Source organism: Mesocricetus auratus, unplaced genomic scaffold (assembly GCF_017639785.1).
Source record: "Mesocricetus auratus isolate SY011 unplaced genomic scaffold, BCM_Maur_2.0 Super-Scaffold_100022, whole genome shotgun sequence".
NCBI lineage: Eukaryota > Metazoa > Chordata > Mammalia > Rodentia > Cricetidae > Mesocricetus > Mesocricetus auratus.
Window position 1 is genome coordinate 34,156,326 of NW_024429203.1, and position 24,911 is coordinate 34,181,236.

Here is a 24,911-nt window from a genome sequence, read left to right on the forward strand (position 1 = left end):
AAAAAGAAAACAACTTAGAATAAAACAAAAAGAACAAAATTTTAATGTTATTTATCAATTGTTAAATGGCTTTTAGCAACACAGAAGAAAGACATGAATTCTGCTATATTTCCTGACATAATGAGAAATCATCACAAAGATCCAGGGTCAGACAACACAGACTTGTTACATACCTCTTTCTCCAATATTCTAGCAACCTCTCCAAGGGTCCGATCCAAAGCTGAAGCTTTATTGTTTGCCCAGGAGCCGCTGTCTTGTACTTGAATTTGTTTTACAAGATCTTTGGCTAATCTTTGAAGCCTTGAATACAAAGTGAAAAATTGCATTAATTATGCATGTATGAATAATATATATTCTTAGATCATGAACTTTATTTTTCTAAACATGTAAAACACAAGTTACTTTCAATATTCTATCTGAAATTTCTCGAGAGAGCAGCTGGGGGAGGCAAACAGACAAAACTGTAGCTCTTCATCTGTAATATCATCCATTTACCTCTCATCTAATGAAATGACAAGCAGACAACATCAGCCTTGGCTGCAGTAATCAAAGTCATTCATTTTGTGTAATCCTCAAATTAGAATAGAATTGGGAGTGGGAGAAAGAGACTGGATGATGGTCTGGAACATGAGTAAAGAACCTGAGAAGGCTCTACATTCTGATTCAAATCCTCCCATTAGGCTCAGATACAGAAGCACTGCACATTCCCACAACAATGGTCTTCCCATCGTCCACTTTATAGGCAGCTTAGCATCATTACTTACCAGAACGAATCATTTGCTTTGTATCTTGGAATGCCACACATTTTCTACATTTTAGGATTCCTCAGAGAGGGATCTGAGGTTAACATCTCACGATAGCCCTCCTTTTGCTTTCCTTTACTTCTTCCCATCTTTCCTGCTTGTTTGAGCAGTCAGTGAGTCTCCAGATGGTCTCTTAGATATTCCCAAGTCTATTTTCCCTCTCTTGTCTGTCTTCAAACTTTTCAAGTATGGTAGATTCCACAAGACATAGTTATAACCAAATTCTTAAAAAAATTATTAGACATTCCCTCTCCTGTTTCATTTGTTATTTATATTAGGTGAGCTCCACCAATGGTAATAATGTTTATTAAGCTTCTACCAAGAGCTAGTCAATGTTCTCAATTCCTTGAATACATTAATTTATTTAACTGACTCAATAAGAACACCTGTGAGTCTTTTCCACTCATGACTCTCAGAGAAAGTCACATGATACCAAAGATTCACACTCACGCTGAATTTCTCAATCTGCTAGTTCCCTAGCTTCCACATACTTGCTTCTCGCTATTCCACTCTCTTTAGAATGTAAGCCTTATTTTATTTCATTTGATTTTATGAGTTTATATTTCAAATAGAGAACAGAGGCTAGTAAAAGAAAAATAAGTTTCATCATTATCACTAGAAACCCATCTCTTCTTGTCTCCCCTATTACAGCCTAGTAAAGTTCGCTCTTCACCAGCAGAGTTTAATTCCTTTTCTTCCAGTCTTAGCGTCATTGAAAATGCTCTTCATTTCCTCCCGAAATGCTTTCTCCACTCTCAAATTACACAGGAAATTCCTTCTTACCTATTTTTAGCACAGAAGTCACTTTCTATACTATGGATATTTCTTAATGAGTTTATCACAAGCAAATTAAGTACTTAACCAGCTGTATAATAGGTGCTTTTCCCAATGAAAAGCTTTCTACAATGACATACATGTTTATTTGCATAACTCAACATGGTAACTGCTAGCTCCATGTGGTTATTGAGCACATGGAGTATACTAAACACTGAATTTTAATATTTAGTGGTAGTGTGCGTATGACCAGAAGCTACTGAATTAGGCAGTGCAGATGAAATTTACATCATATTGTTCAATTGTTATGTACCATTTGAGTTATCAGAGAAGCCTGCTCTACAAGTGGGGAAGTCACCCCAACTTCAGAGACAAGTATTTTTAGGTCAAGTGTTTCTCTAAACCCTGGTCTGGGTCAGGTTGGCCCCTGCCTCTGTAACAGAGAGGGAAAGACAACAAAAAGTATTAAAAATACTGTATCTTCAAGAATAGCTAGAAAGTAAGCAATTTCCAACATAGGAGACTATTTTTTATCTGGATATAAAAATGCATACAGTGGAAACATGAAGGCAGATTTGCAACCACAGGAAACTCATCCATAGAGAAAAGTTCAATCAAGAACTTGAGGTACCTGCTCAACTTCCTCAGTTATTTTTTCCTGGATGTTGTGAGCACCAGATTTGATGATACTGTCTATCTGCTGCTATTTGTCCCTTTACTTGAAAGCTTCAACTATGGGGATACCCTGTTCTGCCCTTGGACTCTTAATAGGAACTCCAGTGGCTTCCTCAACATGCCTTCTCCCGTCAATTTCTGCTAGACACTTATAAGCACCCAAATTGATGATAGAACTTTTTGCTTGCTCTCTCATCTGAGCTATTCATTTGTCTCTGTTGGATGGTTTGAGTAGTTAATTTGACAATGTTTTGCTATATATCAGCTGCTTCTATTTTCTATTCACTCATTTAAATTCACTCATTTAAAATTGAAAGTATGATTGCTATAGATCATTCTTTGGACTGTATAGAACATAAAGTGTCAAGATCATGAAAGAGGTCCCTTATCTACCAGCAAACATTAGCTGTACAGAAATGTACTCATTACTTATTTATTGAATGAATGGTTTTGAGAAGAAATTTCTTCTTTAATCTTAACAATATCCATTAATCTCATAGGCTACAAAGTAACTTCATGAGTGGATCTTCATAAGTCATCTTAGTAACACTGCCAATTAGTAAGTACTGTCTTTGCAAACTGAGGAAATTAAGGAAGGCTCAGGGAAGGTAGATGATTTTCTCATGGTCAATCAGCAAGCAAAATGTATTACTGGGAATGAAATATTTGCTCTGCAACTCCCATGCAGCATTAGTCAACTCAAATAGGGAAGATTGGTTCACAGATGAGTAATTTCATAGAATAACAATTTTACTTAAAATTTATTCATGTAAAAATTTAAAATCTGTAAAAGAAAACAATAGTAACCACAACTCAGAAAGTAGCAGTGGACTATAGTTTAAGTTTCATCTATCTATATGAACTTTACTTCATTAAGTCAAAGAAAGGATATAAACTCTAGAAATCAAAGCACATATGCTTAAAATCTAGAGCCAGCATATAGGGATGTTATTTAACTGTTCTACATTATGGTTTCTTAATCTTAAAATCCAGATTGATCTCTCTTTCTTTTTTTTTCTCTCTCCCTCCCTCCCTCCTCCCCCGCTCCATCTCCCCTCCCCTGACTTCCCCCCTTCTCTCTCACTCTGCCTCCCCAGCCCCTTTTAATATCAGAGATTGCATCTAATACCATTCACCATAATAGCCAATGAATAAATCATTGTCTTAATCAACTATCAGTATTAAAACTTAACAAGAGGTCTAGATCCAACAAAAGGAAAGAGGAATACAAAATATAAAACAACACCAGCATCATTTCCCTTCTAATCAAGTATGAAAGAGACTCCCATCTAACACTAGCTACTAATCCTACAATGCAGAAGAGCACTAGCAGCAAACTTTACTGTGCAATGGATAAGTAGCTGCTTTGACTTTTGGTTGAATAAAGTCTGCACAGTATGTAACTGAATATCCAGTCATATAACAAAAGCTGGCAGTACTCTTACTAAGAATGCTTACATTCCATTAGAAATCAGAATTACTTAGGATGGTACAAGGACTATTTCACTTCACAGAATGAAAGGAGCTTATATTTCACTGAGTTAAATCAGCCTGAGGTTTATATGAGCCTACCTTGCAGGAAAATGCCAAATCAAGGGGATACTTTAGTAATATGAGCTAAACCCCAGTGTCACTCCCTGCTGCCACTCAAGCACCACAGACAATATAGGCCCTTTCAAGAAAAACAAACATCAGATTTTGATGGTTATTATCAATAATTATAGAGCACTGCAGAGGTCAAGCTGAAATCTGTATCTTCCCGAAAGTGTGAGGACAAGAGCAGCTTAGAGAATGCAGCTTTCAACACAAAAATTGTTATTGTAGTTACTTTTGGCAGATAATTTTTTAATAAAAAGCAAAAGTAGAGAGAGTAATTCTTTGCTTAGTGCATGAAGTATCTGTCATATAAATAGTTTTGTGAAGAATATTAAAAGATGAATATTTAAATATGGATAAATTCCAACAACTCTATGCTCAAATTTGTCATTGACATGCAAATACAGAGCAATCTCTAGGGAATTATATCATTTTTGTATGCTTAAAAGTACCTATAACAGCCGGGAGTTGGTGGCACATGCCTTTAATCCCAGCACTCGGGAGGCAGAGGCAGGTGGTTCTCTGTGAGTTCCAAGCCAGCCTGGTCTACAGAGCGAGTTCCAGGACAGCCTCCAAAACAATACAGAGAAACCCTGTCTTGAAAAACAACAACAAAAAAGTACCTACAACATAAAATTATATCATTATACAATATATGTTGAAGCTATACTTCTAGGAGTGACACTGTGCCCCACCCCAGACTATCTAAAATCTCTAGTGGCAAGTATGGGAAATCTCTTTTTGAGTTGTTGGACAGAAGTGTACAAGAGACTCCCAAGACAATGTAGGCTGTTGCTGCTGCCATTGGTACTTTCCAGAAAAACAAGGTAAGACCCTATTGCTGAAGGTACCATAAACTTCAGATATTGTGGATGATCAATCTGATTATGTATAATCTTAGAGCCTCTTCCCTAAGGCTTAGTTCTCATAATATCAGAAGGAGCCACGTAAACTGCCAAGAGAAGAAAGCATTCAGCAGTCTTATCCCAGTTAACAACTGTGAACCACAACAATGACCAGAATGTCAAGGTAGTCGAAAAAGTGCATGCAATAATGGCACTTACATCCTGGAGGTAACCAACAGTCACTTCTAACCATATTTAAAATCTGTTCAATAGGTGATCATTCATACCTGGCACTGTAAATTTAGCCAACTACTCATGGTTGGTGAGGCTGGAACCTAAAGGAGACCCTATTATTGCCACTTTCTTAAACTACTATAACCTTTAACTGAATTTGAAGTAAGTATCTTTATATCCAGTACTAACTGAAGCTCTAACCCTCATTTTGCTACTGGTATCTTGTTATGGAAAACTTACGCCATTTTCTGTTTTTAAAGAACTGTGCAAACTCCACACTTAGATGAGTATGCTGGATATATCTAACATCTTCAACTGTTCTCCTACTAAGCATCTCCTCAATGGGAGGAGCTAGGGAATATATACATGCCATTTTATGTATATAAATCTATGTTTATCCATATATATTAGAAAACACAATTCACTACTAGAGAGTTAGGCTATTCCTTGCTACATTAGCAGTTCTCTTTAGAGTTAGCAATGTATCGTTTACCACCCTTAATAAATTACATATTTAGCCATTTATTCTCCAAAACATATCTGTCTACATTACTGTATATATACCATTGTCCATACTTGGGCTTTTATTGCCCATTTGGGACTCTTTGATGCTCCTCACATATTTGAGTTTTGACACTGTTTGCCATTGTTTCCCACCTCAACTCCCCATCCTCAAATGGCCTTTGGCAAACTTTACCAAGATATCTTTCTATAGGTATATGGTAATATCATAATATCAGAAGGAGTCATGTAATCTGCCAAGAAAAGAAACATTCAGCACTCCTATCCCAATTAACCACTATGAACCACAACAATGACCAGAATGTCAAGGTACTTCAAAGAGAGCAATAGTGGCACTTACATACAGGAGGTAACCTTAGCAGGTCACACTGCCTTATTCCATATCAAAGTCTCCCCTGCAGACTACTCAAGTGCTGATACCCTACTGTGACACAGTTGCTTCATTTAATTGCTAAAGTGCCTTTTTTCTTTTGAAAGAAGGACAATAAACTAGAGTGAGAGAGAAAGTATCATTTATACTCATAAGCAGGAGTAATTCTAAAGGAAAAAAATATTACATGTACCATTTATTTCCAAATTCATATAGGAAAGGCAGGAAGAATGCCTGACTCTTTCCCTTTACTAAATTTATTATCTTCCAGAAATAATCAATTAATGTTTTAGAATGTTATAAACTCATGGCTTTCACTTGTTTGCTATATTTCAATCAATCAGTACAATTAGTTACCTTTTGTGAAATTATAAACGCCCCATCTTTGGCAAGGAGATTCTTCAAGTTAATGCCTGAGTTCTTCAATAGTACCATAGTGGTTTTAACACCTTCCTTGCCAGATGTGTGACAATGTATTTAGATATGGAATCTCCCAATTCAAGGTATCTTTTTTTTCTTTTTATGAGAAATTATATTTCAGGCCCTAAATGAGTGAGCACTAATGAACAAAAACTGTCAGTAAGTCAAGTTTCTAAGTCTCTTTAACAGACAAATCTAGGAAATCTTTGTGTGTGTGTGTGTGTGTGTATTCATATATGTATACATACATATGTATAAAGGTATGAACACACATGCAAAAACATATAATATTAAAAGTTTTAAAATGATAAAAACATTTTGTAAATTCATATGGGGTCTACCTGATTTTTACTATATTCTTATCAACCTCCTTTATTCAAGACAAGGGACTCCCATTTCTCCGGGGCACATTAATTTAAAGAATTCTAGTCTCTAAGATAGAAATCATGCCTGGTACTCTGAACACGGATGACCAAGAACTTATGGTCAGGAATGTCATAAGCCCCAAGGAGAGAACTTAATATTGTTACTCTGTGAAATGGACACAGTATTAAACAGCCTCCTAAGTATTTATCTTTGCACACATAGATGCGTGAATCACTTAACACTCATCAGAGATGCTTCCTTTTATAATAGATGACAGTCACAACAGAAATACATAAATAGTCAACATGAAGAGACAAAGAGACTAAGAGACTGTGGGGTAATGAACTCTAAATGGGACAACTAGATCATAACTCCTCGCACCAGTATCTTCCCTACTGGGCAACCAGCAGGAGTGACAGCGACATACTTTTAAAATACCTTCAATCTGCATCTCAAAACTAAGGAAACAAAATTCATTTCCCAACCCCAACCTCAGTGATAATCCTGGAACATGGGGTAGAAAAATTTTTAGAGCCCGAGAGAGTAAATGCCAACAGTACACATTTTTTTCCAGACATGACAGTGCTACTGCACACAAGAATTCCTAGCAGCTCCCAGTTCCAAACAGTTAATACATGACCATCATGGCAGGCAGGCAGGCAGGCAGGCAGGCAGGCAGGCAGGCAGGCAGGCAGGCAGGCAGGCAGGCTGGCAGGGCACTGAAATAGTAACTGAGAACACACATGTGATCCACACAAATGGGACAGGGAGAGAGAACTAATAAAATGTTGCAAAGCCCACACCTAGTGACGCAACTTCTCCAACAAGGCCAACCTCCCAAACCTTATCAAATACTTCTACCTGGGGATCAAGTATTCAAATATTTGAGCCTATTGTGGTCATTCTCATTCAAACCACCAGAAGGGATCATGACACATGACATTCTATTCCTAATTGAGGAGCTTTGTTAACTGATGGCTGTGGAAAATGGAGTCAGTTTCCTTAAAGGATGTGGCCCTGTGTTCCAGTAGATGTCCCTACACCCATGTACATACTGGCCTGGCAGTACTGAGTGGACTCAGGAGGTTAAAAAAAAAAAAGCCCATAAAGCTGAGAAGGAAAAGTGGAAGGAGGGAATAGGAGAGGTACTGGAAGGGAGAGGACAGGGTGTGGATTTCATCAAAACACACAACATGCATGTATGAAATTCTCAAACAGTAAAATGATGAACAGTGATTCAATTGAGCTCTCACTAGACTAATCCAGTTCAAATAGGTAAAGGAATGAAAACAACTATTGCTCATTGTTTATAAATAAGGAATATTGTGAAGAACGAGGGATTTTATCCTGTATCATCTCCTTTATCTCATACAGATACACCAGCCTAAGAGGAACAGTACTACTAAAATTGTTATAGGTACAAAAAAAAAAGTTTGGGAGACATATTTCCTCATTGTCCCAATCTTCTAACATCAATTCTACAAAATTAGGTAAACTATAGTCATTTTATACATAATACCTTCCTTCTGGGAATTGGTAAATTTTAATTTTAAAGAAACTCTAAATTCAATGATCATTGTTAGACCTTATTTAATGTGTTATTTTGACTGCCTGAAGTTTATTACTTTCAGTTTTTACTCCAAATACTTATTTTTGTAAAAAAACAAGTTTTTAGTTTATAGGAATATTGAACAAAAACTATTCTAGTAGTTGTTAAGATCTAAGAAAAGAATATGTGTGTAATTGCCTATATGTCTCTAAGGATAAACAATCAGGTAAAAGCAAGAATTAAAAGAATTATGTTCCTTTAATTTTGGTATGAGGATGGAAAATGTATATATATATTTTTTGAGACAGGGTTTCTCTGTATTGTTTTGGAGGCTGTCCTGGAACTCGCTCTGTAGACCAGGCTGGCCTCAAACTCACAGAGATCCTCCTAACTCTGCCCCCCCAACCCGAGTGCTGGGATTAAAGGCATATGCCACCAACCCCTGGCTGAGGATTGAAAATATTTCAAAGTTTGCTGCTGTCACCCCTGCTGGCTGCCCTGTAGGGAATGGATTGCTAAGAAGAGCACAGAGGCCAACAGCAATTCAGTAGAGAAGTGAAGGCAGTCTAAGCTGCAGCCCAGCTTCTAAAGCCTTGGGTTCAGACCCCATGCAGAAAACAATTAGTTCAAAATTAGATGCATAATGAATAAGAGATGTGCTTACTCATTAGCAACATGTAAACTTCATTGCAGCATTGGTTCTGAACATGCAATATACACACTTTGCATTGTACATGCCGTCATAATATATAAAACCAACAAAAAATTTACAAAAACCAACAACAACAACAAAAACCATCAAACATTACATGAAAAACCTTGGCATATCAAAGGGATTAAGACTGGGCTGGTTGAACCCCCAGAAACAGCTGACCAGACAAAGGTTAACTCTTGAATCCCAGGCATCAGCCTGGGAATCCAGCATGGGACTGATCAAGACCCCCTGAATCTGGGTGTCAGTGAGGTAATCTATTGAGCCTTGGGCAGCCGATCAGTACTCATCCCGAGTATACACACGGACTTTGGACTCTCATCCAACAATGTGAGGTGCACTCTCACCCTGAACTCTTGGGGGAGGGTCTAGGCCCTGCCCTGTATGAAATGACAGACTATGGACACCCCCATGGAGGGCCTCACCCTCCCTGGGGAAATGAGGAGATAATGGGGGGATTGGGGGAGGGCACGGGAGGAGGGGAGGGAAAGGCAGAGGGACCTGGACCTGACTTGTGAAGCAACCATGTTTCTTATCTAAATTTAAACTGAAAACAAACAAACAAACAAACAAACAAAAACTTGGCATAGATTCAGGACTACTGTCTGTTATGAATTATAGTGGTTTTTATACGTATTTCTGCTCTAATATAATACTTTCATTATCGAAAATATGCAATTTGCAAGCATCATTCCTCAGCATTAAATTATCAAATTAAAGCATATTTGCAGTTTATTGAACTAGAATGTTTGGTTTTACTGCTGTTTGAGTTGCTAACTTGAGTTTCACAAAAAATAAAATTATAAAATGAGTTTTGTCTTTGGATTAGAACAAAAATTTTCAACATTTTGTAAAAAGGTCCTACATACACTCTTGCCATTTTGTGTTATTTATTTAATTGAAGTGTTAGTCTCAGAATTAAGAATTAAAAAATAAAAAGATCAGTCAATTCTGGAAATGGCTGAAGGTGCTGTATGTCCTTAAGCATCAAATATTCAGTCAAGGTTTAATCCTTTCTGTAAAAAGCTACTCTATCTCATTGATTAAAATGCTTTCATCTTTAAAGAATGGTGAAATAATATGTATATCGAAGATTTGTTTTAAACTAAAGTTCTTATGATTTATCATCAGTAAGCATTTGATTTCCCTAAATATTTGATATATGTACATACCCAGGGCTACATAAAAATTCTAGTGAAAAGGAGTTACATGTAAAAAACCTGAAGCTTCAGACAGGAGCAGATACTATGGGAGTAGTGAAGTTAGGTATAAAGATAATCATGTATGTTTGTGTTTATACATACATACACACATACATGTACACATATACTTCTTAGGAAAAAAGACTTAAAATGTGAAATAAGGTACATAAGAATTGGAAATATATTTTAAAATAAAGACCATTCAATTAAGAGGTTGTTTAAAACATGGATAGGCAAATAAGTGTCCCCAGTTGAAGCCTATTAATTTGTCTTTTTTTTAATGTTTTATTTATTATGTGAAAATCAGGTTTCATTAGAATAAAGCCACAATAATATTACATGTGGTTTTTTTGAACTATAAAGTTCTAGTCTTAGGGTCCATAAAATCTAAGATATTTTACAATCTGTACCCTTGTCTGAACATAATGCACTCCTAGATTCAGATGGTAACAAAATGCAGACAAAATATAAGAAAAAGAAAAATCCAAATTTTAAAGTTAGAAGTTAATGGATAATATAAGCACTACAGGCTTATGTTTGACCATTTGGGTCCTAACTTGAGGAGCTGCTTTGGGAGGTTGTATCATTTTTAGGAGGTAGATTCTGCTTGCCTCATAAGAGTCACAGGAAGGGCTAGAAGTTCACAGCCTGACCCTGATCCTGACTCAGTCAACGTTTCTTCATACACCAAAATGCCAATCTTATGCCACCACAGCTGTAGGCAGCTCCTACCAGCATGCCTTGACCATTATGATGGATTATAGCCTCCAACTGTAAACCCAAGTAAACCACTCTACTCTCCACTTGCTTCTTGTCTGCAGTGTCTACAGATACAACTATATAGATGGATACAAAAAATAAAAGTCATAATAGATATAACTCTCTATGCTGTGTTTGGTTAATTAAATAACCCCCCCCCAAAACCCCAAAGATTCAGGCCAACTGGCAAAACACTTGAACAGATCCTTGACATAAAAATATGTATGAAATACAAGAAAAGATATTCAGTCCCATTAGTCATCAGGGAAATTCTAGTTAAAATAATGAAATACCATTAAATTCTCCATTTGAATGCCTAATATTAAAACGGTATAATATGTTACCATGACTGTAAAATGAAGAGAAAGCTCATATCTTGTTGGAGAAATATAAATGGTAACTTTCTTGAGACAAGGGTGTGATGATCTCTTGTAACCCTACACATACAAGCATGGCAGGCCTGTATATCCAAACCTATGTATTTTGTCAAGAGTAATGATACCTAACTCCAAAACTTATTTCCCAACCTGTAAAGCAGCCCAAATGTTCTCAATCAGCAGAAGAATCAATTACAGTCTGACCCAGACAGCTCCATGTCCACTAAACAAGAATGAATTGAACACATTATATTTTTGTATTAGTGACTATTTATTTATAACAAAAAGTTTTAGTTTCTTTAACTTTATCACAAGCACCATGGTTTAACCCTTCATGGCTGAGTAAAACTACACATTACTTATAACACACTTTTGAAGATGTCAGCTGAATTGACTTTAAGTGATGCCGCAGCATGGCTATGATGAACCACCATGACAGCTGTGAGTATAGAGCAATCCTCACAGCAACTTGACTTTGGCTGTTTGAACTGTACACCCAGAACTGGTACAGGGAATCATGTCCAATGTCTCTCTTAGTTTTCTGAGAAGCCTTCATAATGATTTTCATATTGGTTGGACTCATTTACTTCCCACAGACAATGAATGAGTTTCTTTATCCTACTTGTGTTTTTTTTCCCTTTTTTTCTTTTTTGGTGACACTGTATGGTATCAGTTTACTTTTACATGTTGAAAAGCATCTATTCAGATCTACTGTCTGTTTTTGTTGATTGGATTATTTGGTCTTCTATAAACAAATCAGATAAATGAATGGTAAGGAATTTCTTATATTTTGTAGGTTATCTTTATTGTTGCCTTTCCTAATGCAAGTTATTTTTTTTAATTTCAGAATTTTACTTGTCAATTGTTGATCTTATTCTCTGAGATAGTGAAATTCTATGTAGACAGTCATTGCCTATACCCATTATCTGGAAGGGTTTCCCAATGTTTTCTTCTAGTAGTTCTGAATTATGTCATTATATTAAAGAAGAATTTTGATTTTTTTGGTTCCCTCCACATATTTCAAATTGATTTTTGTAGTGGGGTAGGAGGAGTAGGAATCTAGAGTCAGTCTTTTATATTTCAATAGCCTGTTTTCCTAGCACTATCAGCTAAACAGACTTTCTTGCCTCTGTCGTTTTTGTGTACCTTAGAGAAGAATAAATAGTTCTTTAGGCATACTTTTGGATCAACAATATTAGTCTATATGTCTCTTTTTATTCCAATACCATGCTAGTTTTGTTAATATAGCTCTATAATATAGTTTGAAAGCAGGTGTTGTGATAAAACCAACAGTGTTTATAGTTCAGGATTTACTTGGCTATTCAAGGTTTTTATTGTTTCCATATAAAATCTAGGGTATATGTTCTACTTCTAAGGTATTTTGATTGAAGGTTTCATTAAATCTGCATATTGGTTTAGTAACTTGGTCATTTTAACAATAGTCTGTCAAACCATGAACATGAGAGGTTTCTGAATCTTCCAGTGTCTTTGTCAGTTTCTTTTTTCAATGTCCTCGTGGAGGTCTTTAGTGTCTGGTTAAGTTTATGCTTAGGTGTTTAATTTGTTTTAAGGTTACTGTAGGAGTTAGCTGTTGGTATATGGAAAAGTAACCAATGTGTATGCTCATGTTGTGTCTTATTGCTTACCTACAAGTGTTTAGAACATCTAAAAGCCTTCTGGTAGAGTTTTTAGGAGCTTTCAATGATAGGATTGTATCACTGGAAACAGGGCAATTTGACTTCTTTTCCTATCTGTATTCCTCTTATTTCCTTTTTTGCCTTATTTCTATGGCTAAGATTTCTTCTTGTTCTTCTTTCCCTTCACCTCACCTCTTCCAAAAGAGAAGTGATAAAGGATGCTGAATTTTTTTTCATCATGAGAATATCTTTAGCTACATATCTGCCACACAGAACTTTTATTTATTGAGGTATTTATTCTACTCCTTGTTTATTTGAGGTCTTTATCAAGACAAAAAGTTGGATTTTGTCAAAGGCTTTTTCTCCATCTTTTATCAAGATAATTGGTTATTGCCAATCACTATGTTTTTATATTATGTTTGTTATACCACATGTTGAACCATCCTTAAATTATTGAAATGAATTCAACTTGATCATGGTCTATGATTTTTTAATGTGTTAATAAACCTGGTTTATAAGTACGTTTTGGAAAAATTTTGCATCTGTTTGTCAATTATATCTGTTGATGTTTTTACTTTGAACTGTTGTGTCTTTATACAAGGCTTCATAGAACGAGTCCGTGTTGTTCTTTCTTCATTTTTGTGTGACAGTCTTAGAAGTAATGGTTCTAGTTCATCTATGAAGATCCTGTAGGACTCAGCAGACAACCCATATAGCCCTCAGTTTTTCTCTGGAACATTACATTATTATAATTTTAATTATTTTGCTGTGAGACTTCAGGACATCTGTGTTCTTAAACAGAAAATCTGCTTGGTAATGAGGTGAATGTTGTTTTCTTGCTACCACTCACCCTTCTCTTTGCCCCTGCCAATGCCATGACACTTCTGCCATTACACAACAAGAAGATCTCTCTTTTCTCATTTTGCTCACTAAATTTTCTGGTGCCAATTCATTTTTAAATAAGATTATTAGTTCATATCTGAAATTAAAATGTACATTTTTGAGGCACTTGTTTTATTTGTCTTGGTTTCTACTCTCTGTAGCTGGGGTAGCTGTAAGCACCGAATAGTCTTTCTTTCCCTCAGTATCTCTTTCTGAAATTTTCTGTTTTTAAAACATGCTTGTGACTGTTTGCTACTGAAATGCAAGTCCCTTTCCACTACCACCCACAATTCAAACAGTTTTCCAGCTATTTTCACCGTATTCTACAGAGTGACTAACATTAATGATTGGCACTCTACTGATCCACTATGTTCCTCCATCTAAATCACAAATACATTTGTGGCTTCCAAGGTGTAGTATTTTCCCTATCAATCTCCAGGTATCAGATCATCAAAAGGCAACAGTAGGTACAGCAGAGGTACTTGCACCTACTACACAAGAGATGGATATGGAGATAAATCACAATTTCATCTTTACAAAGCACCAGCTTATGGATCCCCCCTCCTTCCACTGAGAATCTACTTCAATTTCCACTGAAAACTAGAGTTCTTCCAATTTAAGGAATTTATTTTCTTCTGTTTAAGTTTACTCTTCTTTTTATTGTGTCTGAAGGTAGGAGTTCAAACAACTTATATTAGGCCTTCCTTCCTCACATGTACATTTAATGCTATTAACTTCCTTATAGTCATTTTCACTGAATCCCACAGATTCTAACTGTACTACTTAAGCTTCCATTCATTTCAAAAGACTTAAAACTGTCTTCTTAGACTTCAAAGTTGAGCCATGTGTTATTTAATCACCTCATTTTATCTGCAATCATCTGTGAATTTTCCAATTACCTTTTTGTTACTGTTTTTGGGGCGCTTTCATTATAATTAGAATGCAGATAATGCAACATTTCTGCTCTAACTTGTGCTTTTATCTCAAATTCTAATGAAATTATCTTCAAGCTTATGTTTGAAGTCATTACTAAATTTTTTATTAACAAGACTAAGAACTCCAAAAGGAATCCCAATTTCCCCACCAACAGTATGAGAGATTAAACAGTTTTTATAAAGGCAGAAACCAAGGAGAAAGATAAATAAAATATGGGAAAAAATACTCACTTTGCTTTATAAGGTGAATCAGAGCCAGAATTTTTGGTTTCCACTAAACCCTCATATTCTTTAGCCCTAAAGAGAAAAACATCATTATTAGTTATTTTATAGACAATTATATGATTCAAAACTTTACCCTAGTCTTTTCCTCTCCTGGTACAATATCATGCTGCTAATGTGACAAATTGATTTATTTTGAAAATCCCTTCCTTAAATGACATCAATGCTATCCTAAGATATAGATCTGACTCAATAAGAACACTTCTGAGTTTATAGGTTTGATTAACTAAATAATCATGGTCATTAAATATGAAAGGTTATATGATTCCAACAGAATAGTTGGGGTGGCTAACTTTCTATGCACCACAAGAAATACATAGTCTAAAGTTAAATAAAGCAAATAATTTTCATTTAACTTCAGAGACAGGCTGTGGAAATAAGCTCATCGAAACCTCAAAAGACTTGTTCCATTGTTTACACTTACTACACATTAAAGGTCCATATAAATCCATGCTGCTACTTCTTAGCCACAATCAGTGTTCAAACTAGTCTAGTCATCATGAAGAAAGGTCTCACTAAAGCAATGGAGTAATGTTGAGTTAATATACCCATTCCTTCCCACTATTTTTTTGAAAATTAAATGTTAAGAGTGGACGAGAGCAGTGACCTGATTAGTAAAGTGTTAGCCACAAAAGATTAAGGACTCAAGTCTCACCTGCTACACCCCATGAAAAGTCAGGCATGATAGCACAAATCTGTAACCCCCAAGGTTCCCTCAGAATTATGGAAAGTCCAGACAGAAGTTCAAGACAATAGCAGACCAGCTAGCTAGATGCACAGAGTAATGAACAAGAGACCCTGTCTCCAAGTTATGGAATCTAACATGAGAATGTCCCTCTGATCTCCAGAGACCCACTCACAAATACAAACTCTTCTTCCTCTATGACTAAAAAAATGGTATTTATCTGTTGCAAAATTTTTTTCCAGTGGAGTCTGTAACTCTACCAATATTACTTTGTGGTATGGTTTAAATGAAATATATTCTGTCCTTGTGACTCTGGAAGATACTATATAGTTTTTTTGTTTTATTTTGTTTTGTTTCTGAGACAGGGTTTCTTTGTATTGCTCTTGCAGACAAGGCTTGCCTGGAACTCACAGTACAATGTGGTTTTTAAAATAGTTTTTGAAAACATCCACCTTTACTGGAAAACTTAATGTAATTATATTCATGTAATTCCTGTATGGTAAGGTCTACTTCTGCTGTTCTGCCATTGCTTTCTATATGTTTTAATACCTTTGCCTCTTAATAACTTCATTATTCCTTTTTTGAATGTTAAATCATTTCCTACCCCCTCACCTCTCATGAATATGCTGTGGTATATATATGTATATGTGTTTATATGTGGGCAGGCACACATGTGTACCATAATGGACAAAAATCTTTGAAACTATCACATAAAATGTTCTTCCTTTTACATTGTTCTCATCAGAAATATGCCACAGTAATGAAAAACTGACCAACTCATTCAGACATATTCTTTCTAAACACTTTCGGTTTGTATTTGGTAGAATCCATGGGTATCACTGATACAGTGAGCCATCTGTGCAAGCGACACACAGTGTTTTCACTGACATAGTTTAATAGTATTGTTTTATACAGATGTCTTTAAAAGCAAACAGGAAAAAGATAGAGTAAAAACCAAGATATATGAACAATGAATTTTATAAATATATAAACAGTTGCCTTTACAATGTTGGGTTGTATACTGAATGTAACATTTTGGTCATGTGATAATAGAGATGAAAAGTTCCTATTACCTAATGAAGATATAGACATTCTAGTGTTGTCACGCAGTGCATTACTCAGTGGTTAGTGTTGTTAATAGTGTAAAACCCTAGTATATACAAAAATATAATGTATAGAGTATACAATTATGCATAGTATACAATACTTGACAACAGTAATACATGGCTATGTTACTGATTTTTATATGTAGCACATTGCTCTTATTTATATTTTTGATATTTTCATTGGTGTTAATTATACTTAGCAGCAAATAAATGCTTCCTGTAAAACAACATTCCTTGCCTGGTAGCAGACTTGTCCATCTTATGTTTATCCTAATTCTTGATTGTATCAAGAGGCCACACCACATAATGAACTTGTACCACCAAGGTTTGAGTAAGTACTACTTACTGTTCTCACATGATGACAAAAATCCCTATCAACTCATTTCTCAGAACATATCAATGTGAAGTGATACTCTCATGTATATAAATTTGAGAATACACAAAGATAAATTTTAGAAAAATCATCATTGAATTTAATTAATAATAATATCTTAAGTTGATAAAAACAACATTGGGTTATATGTTTTGTCTTTTACAAAGATTTAATCTACTGTCTAGTTAATTTACATATTTTAAATTTTATTCGATGTATTTTGGCCATATTTTTCTCCTCTCCCAACTCCTCCAGGAACTTCTCTTCTTACCAATTAAACTTCATATGCTTTCTCTTAAACACACACATACAACACACACACACACACACACAATTACAAACAAAAAAACAAAACAAAGTAAACGCATAAACCATGGAGTCCATTTTTTGTTTCCTAGGCCTGGGGCCTGCCCTGGAGTATGGTTGATTATATGAACAAAACTGATTTTTTTTTTCCTCTCCCAGCAGCTAGTAATCGGAAATAGCTTCTTGGTTAGGGTTGATACTTTTATCTGACCTCCCCTTCTTCTCCATACTGGGATTTTGTCTGGTTTGAACTTGTGTAACTCTTTTTTTTTTTTTTTTTTTTTTTTTTTTTTGGTTTTATGAGACAGGGTTTCTCTGTATTGTTTTGGAGGCTGTTGGCCCAGCCTGGCCTCGAACTCACAGAGATCCACCTGCCTCTGCCTCCCAAGTGCTGAGATTAAAGGCATGCGCCACCACTGCCTGGCGAACTTGTGTAACTCTTAAGCATGCTGTTATGGTCTCTGTGAATTCATAAGTTTATTGGCTGTGTTCTATCTAGAAGATACTGATTTCTTGTAGTTGTCCAGCACTTCTGACTCTTTCTACTTCCTCTTCTCTTAGCCATGTCAGTCTGCAGACTCCCAGGAGTTTCCCAATGGGTAAGTCTGCTAAAAGCAAACTCAGATTTTATATGTAAGATAGTATTTCTCTTCCATTTATGAATGTTTTGCCAGACAGAATTCTTTTTCTTTTTTTTTTAAATTTAAGTTAGAAACAAGCTTGTTTCACATGCCAATCTCAGCTCTCTTATCCTCCCCAGCCCTTCCCACCAGGCCACCCCCGTAGTCCTCAACCCAATCTCTTCTCTGATCCCCAGGGAGGATGAGGCCCTCCATGGTGGATCTCCAGAGTCTGTCATTTCATCAAGGGCAGGGCCTAGGCCTTCCCACAAGAGTCCAGGCTGAGAGAAACATCCCTCATTGTAAGATTGGCACTTAAAATCTATTTGTATGCCAGGGATAAATACTACCCTAGGCCCCATAGATTACCTAGGCCTCCTAACTGACATCCGCATTCAGGGGGTCTGAGTCAGTCCTATGCTTTCCACACAGTCACCTGTGTGGAAAGATCTGGGGACCAAGATCTCCCTCTTGCTCAGGTAAACTGTTTCTGTGGGTTAAACCAGCCCAGTCTTAACTCCTTTGCTCATCATTTCTCCCTTTCTGTCACTGGATTCCAGGAGTTCAGTTCAGTGTTTAGCTGTAGGTGTCTGTCTATGCTTCTGTCAGTCTCTCGATGAAGGTTCTGTTTCCCAGACTCTAGCAGTGGGATTGTATGCTGGCACTCCCCTGATTAATCTCTAAAATCTATATATGAGTGAGTATATACCATGTTTGTCTTTTTGTGACTGGGTTACCTCACTCAGGATGGCTTCTTCTAGTGCCATCCATTTGCCTGCAAATTTCAAGATTCCATTGTTTTTTTCCACTGAATAGTTCTCCATTGTGTAAATGTACCACGATTTCTCAATTCACTCTTCAGTTGTGGGGCATCTAGGTTGCTTCCATGTTCTGGCTATTACAAATAATGCTGCTATGAACATAGTAGAAAAGACATCCTTGCTGTATGAATGTGTATATTTTGGGTATATGCCTAAGAGTGGAATTGTTGGGTCTTGTGGTAGACTGATTCCCATTTTCCTGAGGAATCTCCATACTGATTTCCAAAGTGGCTGTATAACTCAGCACCCCCACCAGCAGTGGAGGAATGTTCCTCTTTCTCCACATCCTCTCCAGCATAAACTGTCATTGGAGTTTTTGATTTTAGCCATTCTGCTTGAATACAAACAAAAACAAAAAAAAAAAAACAAACAAAAACATCCCCCCAAACACAACACACCAATGAATACAAAATTATAATTATCCTTTTCTGATCCTTATATCCATTCCTCCTTGTCCATCCCTGTAAACATGTTAAAATGGGGTAATAGCAATAAACATATCTTTCTTTAGTACTGAAGAGTGTCACCAGTTTGAATCATGAATGTCCCACAAAGGCCATGTTCCTACAGGTAAATGCACTGGCTTGTGGCATGCTTGGGAATTGATGGAGTCTTTAGGACATGATGCCCAGTGGCAGGTAGTTGGGTCATTAGGCTGAGTTCTGGAAGGAGATATTGGGACACTAGCATCTCCTCTTCCTCTCTTCCTACCTCCTGGTCACCAACAGATGACTAGGTTTCCATCTTTGATATATTGTCCTGCTATAGTCCTAAAACAGGGCCAACATGTTGTAACAAACTAAAACCTTTAAAACTATAATTTAGTTCAGGTAAATAACACAAAAGAGAATGCCCCCAATAATTCACCACTATGTATTATATGCCCTCTAATATTTTGGTTGATAACTCCACCAATTTTTGAAAAATTTACTCTACTTTTCCAAGTATCTTTCTTTTACTTTTCTTTGTGGTTTATTACATTAAATTTTATATGATGATCTATCTTTGAGTTAAACTGGAAAAAAGCATTGTTTTTGGTATAAAGTTCTTTAAATACAGTGGTAACTATGGCCTGTTAGTATATTCTTTGAGTTGTGACATCAATGTCCACAACAGACATCAGTAATAAGTTAGAGTGTCTTTGCCTGGTTTTTTGTATAACAGAAATATTAGCCTAATCAAATTAGCTACCAAGAGCTCTCTTCAATTTTTTTAGAAGAGTTTAGGATGGGTTTCTATTAGTTTCTCTAAGAATGGCGGTGATACTATTAAAATCTGGAATTTTTCTTTTTCTGATTTCATGTGTTCTCCTCTGTCGTTTGTTAAATTTGATGACAAGACATTGGAGCTTCTTGAATGATATACTCACATCTACCATGAAGTATGTGATATTTACAACCATTAATTCTTCAAACATTCTATGCCTGGTTTTCATTTTCTTTTCTTCCTAAACTAGTAGAATAAATACATTTGCTACAGGTAGATTTCCTTCATTCTTATTTCTAAGTCTTCTGCAAATTCTGTACTTTCTATTGTGTGATCTGCAAATTCCATGATGCTTCAGCCTGCTCACTCCTGATTCTGAATTTCTACAGTGAGGTGATTTTTGTTGTTATTGTTATATTTTGTTTGTCTTGGCTATTGTTTTCATCAGCTCCAGATTTTTTTTTGATTATCCTTCTGACGTTTTAAGACTTTACCCATATTTCCATTTCATTCAGACACAACCAACTATCACATGTTTGTCAGGAATAGCTTTTATGGGTAGAATTACCATTTTTTTGTTTTGTTTTGTTTATGTTTTTCATTTGCTTTTTTGTTTGTTTTTGCTTTTTTGTATGCCCTGTAATATGCTTTTGAATACTAGATTTTTGAAATAGTGTAAAAATTCAGCAAGTCAGATTTTGTATACGTATAAAGTTTATCGTTTTATTATTATTATTTGTTTTGGTTGTGCTTTTTTTATAGTTTCTGTACCACTGATTGGCCTGAGGTCTTTTGAGGTCTTGTTTGAACCTGAGTTCTTCCTTGGAAAATGTAGTCACTTTCTGATTATTTTCATATATATTGCTAACAATTTTATGTATTTACATATTTCATATATATTACTGATATATATATTATAATATATATAATTATTACTGATATATTTTAGTAGACCAAGTTTTTAATGTCTACCTCTCTGGAAGGATAGTATATGGAGAAAGAAAATGCTTGTGGCCACTTGTAAATCCATGGTCATATAATTCAGACAGTGGAAAAGGCTTTCAACAAATGGCAGACAATGTGCCACAGTTTACTGTATCCTTTGTTTTCACCTGTCTCACCACTGAAAGTCAGTAATCAGAACAGAGGACTTCAGGGAGAAAGTTATTTTTGCTCACCCTGGAATCTTCAAATTATTTACAAACTATTAGAAAATGTATGTGGCTGTCTATTATTTATTAAGAGTTAACTATGAGTAAGCACTATTGTAATGAGTTCAACCTGATGGAAATTAACCTCTTCATTCTCTAAATCTTTCTCCTGGAAGTTGCAAGTTGTCAATAAATTCCAGAGTCCCAAAATGGCTAAATCACAGAGACTATGCTAAGACAAATGATAACTAGTAGAGACAGAGTCTCACCTTCTTACCTCTAGTTCTTTTCAGTAATTTTTACAATTTCCATCTTGCTACTTAATTACTCATCTGTCTTGTATATGTGTATTTTTTCCATAAGGAATTCAGTTACTAGATGTAGCCATTTTAAATTCCCAGTGTGATCATTTCAAGCCTCTATTATGCCTAGTCTGATTTTAATGTGTTCTTTCTCTCTCTCTCTCTCTCTCTCTCTCTCTCTCTCTCTCTCTCTCTCTCTCTCTCTCTCTCTCTCTCTCTCTCTCTCTCCCTGCCTCCCTCCCTCCCTCCCTCCCTCCCCAGTGCCTTTGTCCTTTCATATGCCTATTTTTTCTAAATTGCCAGAAATGATGGATCATGTAAAAAAAACAGTAATATTAGTAGGGCTTTAAAACTGTATTAGCAAAATTAGCAAATGTGGACACAGAGGAAGCATTCTTCAGTTCTATCCTTATATCTTGGGTTACTGGTGAGTCCATGCCTGTGAACTGCTAACACACAGTGTCTCGTAGCTTTTGCATAATAGTTTAGAAAGAACATAACTAATATAGTAGAGTGGAGCTGAGTCACATCTGACTCATAAGTTGCAAAGACAGAGACAGAGACAGATAGACAGACAGACAGATGCATGCACACACACACATACACACACACACACAGAGAGAGAGAGAGAGAGAGAGAGAGAGAGAGAGAGAGAGAGAGAGAGAGAGAGAGAGAGAGAACCTGAAGTGCACTTTTGAAACCTCAAAGCCCACAGAGACACACATTCTCCAACAATGTCATATCTTCTATATGAATTCATTAGGACCATTCTCATTCAAATCATCATAAAATAGATAAAGATATATACATGTAACATTAAAGAGATTATGAATTGGAAGGGGAGGCTTGGGAGGAGTTGGAAGGAGACTGATATAAACAGGGAGGGATACAAGTGATATAAACCAACACTTTACTAGACAGCTTTGTATAAAACTGTGATAATCAAGATAATTTAAAGATAGACAAATATACAAATGGAATAGAATAGAATTAAAAATCCAGCTCTTCAATAAAAGGGCTGATTTCATATTTTATGAAATTATCAAAATAGAAAATCAGAGATCATAGAATAGGACAAGAAGTCTAGAAAAGACTCACCCAGAAAGATATGTCAGCATAATTAAAAAAACAGCAAGATGCTAAAACAAAATAACAAAGAAATTTTCAAAAAACAGAGTGCTAAGAGAAATATCTATGTGAAAAAAATACCAGGATCTACACTTTCTATCACTGCCATTAGCTATGAGATGAGTCATAAGCCTATATTCAAAATCTAAAATTAGTAAGACTGACACTCTCTCTCTCTCTCTCTCTCTCTCTCCCTCGCACGCACACACGCGCGCGTGCGCGCGCACACACACACACACACACACACACCAAAAAAAAAAAAAAAACCCAAGGTGCTTTCTTAGAAGGTTTTAGCAGGAAAATGGGGAGACTCAGTTGCCTTCAGGGATTGGCTCCCAAGTGGTCAGCCCTGAACACAGGCCCATAGACACAAGGCTGAATGAAATCAGAAGGTTATAGACATACACAGAAAGCATTAGACACGAAAGAGAAAGATTGATGAAATGAGTGTTATCAAAATTAAAGTTTTCCAGTCAGGGAATAGTGGTAGACAATGAAAATCCAGAACTTAAGTGGGAGAGGTAGAAGAGTCAGGAGTTCAGAAGTTCAAAACCAGCCAGATTGAAAAATAAATAAATTCATAAAAGTGTAAAATAAATGAAGCCTTTACTTGAAAGTTAACACATATAGGGATCTGAGGAAATGGTTCAGTGGGTAAAGCGTTTCTCATGCAACCATGAGGCCCTATATTTGCTTCTCAGAAGCTATGTGAAAAAGTCAGACATGATGGTGAGTATCTATATTCCCAAATTTGGGGAGGAAAAGGCAAGCAGATGCTGGGGACAGCTGGCCAGCCATCTTGCCTAGGTGGTGAGTTCCTGATGGGGAATGTTTTTATGTATATATGTTTGTCTTCTTAGTTGATGAATAAAGCACTGCCAGCCAATATGAAGCAAGACAGGTGGGACTAGGAGTCGTGGAGGATTCTGGGAAATGCAGTAAAGAGAAGTCACCATGTGATCAAGGCAGGAATTAAAGTATCAGGGCAGAATCAGTATACAAGCAGGGACAAGCTGTAAATTTCTCTCTTCTCTTCTCTTCCCTTCTCTGTGGAGATGCTGAGCAGATACAATGTAAACTACAAGGTAGTAAGAAGCCCGGATATTTTCTCTGGTAAGATAAGGACACGTGGAAATGCATGGATAGAGAAAATGTGGTATATTTACACAATGGAATATTACTCAGCAGATAAAAACAATGGAATCCTGAAATTTGCAGGCAAATGGACGGCACTAGCAGAAACCATCCTGAGTGAGGTAACCCAGTCACAAAAAAACAAACATGGTATGTATTCACTCATATATAGATTTTAGACATGGATCAGAGGAGTGTCAGCGTACAATCCCCAGGGCCAGTGAGTCTGGGAAACAGGAAGGTTCCCAAGACATTTACATTATACCCCAGAGAAGTAGAAAGAAGCAAGATCTCCTGATCAGATTGGGAACCTGGGGGGAGGGGAGAGGGAACCAGGGAAAAGAGAGGGAGATAAGAGGAGGGTAAAAGAAGACATGGGGGAGCAGGAATGTTGAGTCAGGGTAAGAATAGAGGAGACCAGGATGAGTTGGAGTCATTATAGCTTTGAGGAGATAGCTGACACTAGTGAGACCTCCAGAGATCTACAAGGATAACACCAACTGGAAAACTAAGTAATAGCGGAGAGACTACATTAATAGTCCCTACCTGATGATAAGGTTGGTGACTATCTTATATGACATCCTAGAACCTTCATCCAGTGACTGATGGAAGCAGAAACAGATACTCACAGCTAAACACTGAACTGAACTCCTGGAACCCCGTGACAGAAATGAAGGAGTGATGAGCAAAGGGGTTAAGACCGTGCTGCTGAAACCCGCAAAGACAGCTGACTGGACAAGGGGGAGCTCTTGAACCCCAGACTGAAGGCTAAGAGACCAATAGGGGACTGATCCAGACTCCATGAATGTAGTGTCAGTGAGGAGGCCTCAGAAATCTCTGGGGCCTTGGGTAGTAGAATAGTGTTCACCATGCCATACAAATGGACTTTGGGAGAGGGGGGCTGGTGGAGGCACAAGGCGGGGGAGCTGGGATTCACATTTGAAGCATGCATGTTTCTAATTTAAATAAAAAACTTATGCTTCATAAAGAAAGGAACTGAGAGGTTAAAAAAGCATACAAAAATGCTCAATAACAATAAATAGTCACAGTGAGCTGCTATTAGAATATCAGCAGGACACATATCCACTAGAATCAGTCTATAAACTTAAAACTGCACAAGTTAACATTGAAAAAATTGT

The 24,911-nt window shown here is 36.4% G+C and overlaps 1 protein-coding gene across 6 annotated transcripts in view; it reads right to left on the reverse strand.

Annotated features, from left to right (window-relative positions):
• The window catches only part of Scaper (S-phase cyclin A associated protein in the ER), a 343,723-nt gene that overhangs the window by 160,693 nt on the left and 158,119 nt on the right, over positions 1–24,911 (reverse strand). For all 6 annotated transcript variants that reach the window (XM_040729759.1, XM_040729754.1, XM_040729758.1 and 3 more), the window contains 2 exons: positions 14,890–14,955; positions 174–300 (listed from right to left, as the gene is read on the reverse strand). In XM_040729759.1, coding sequence (XP_040585693.1) covers positions 174–300; positions 14,890–14,955 — 193 coding nt within the window. The remainder of the gene's footprint in view (positions 1–173; positions 301–14,889; positions 14,956–24,911) is intronic.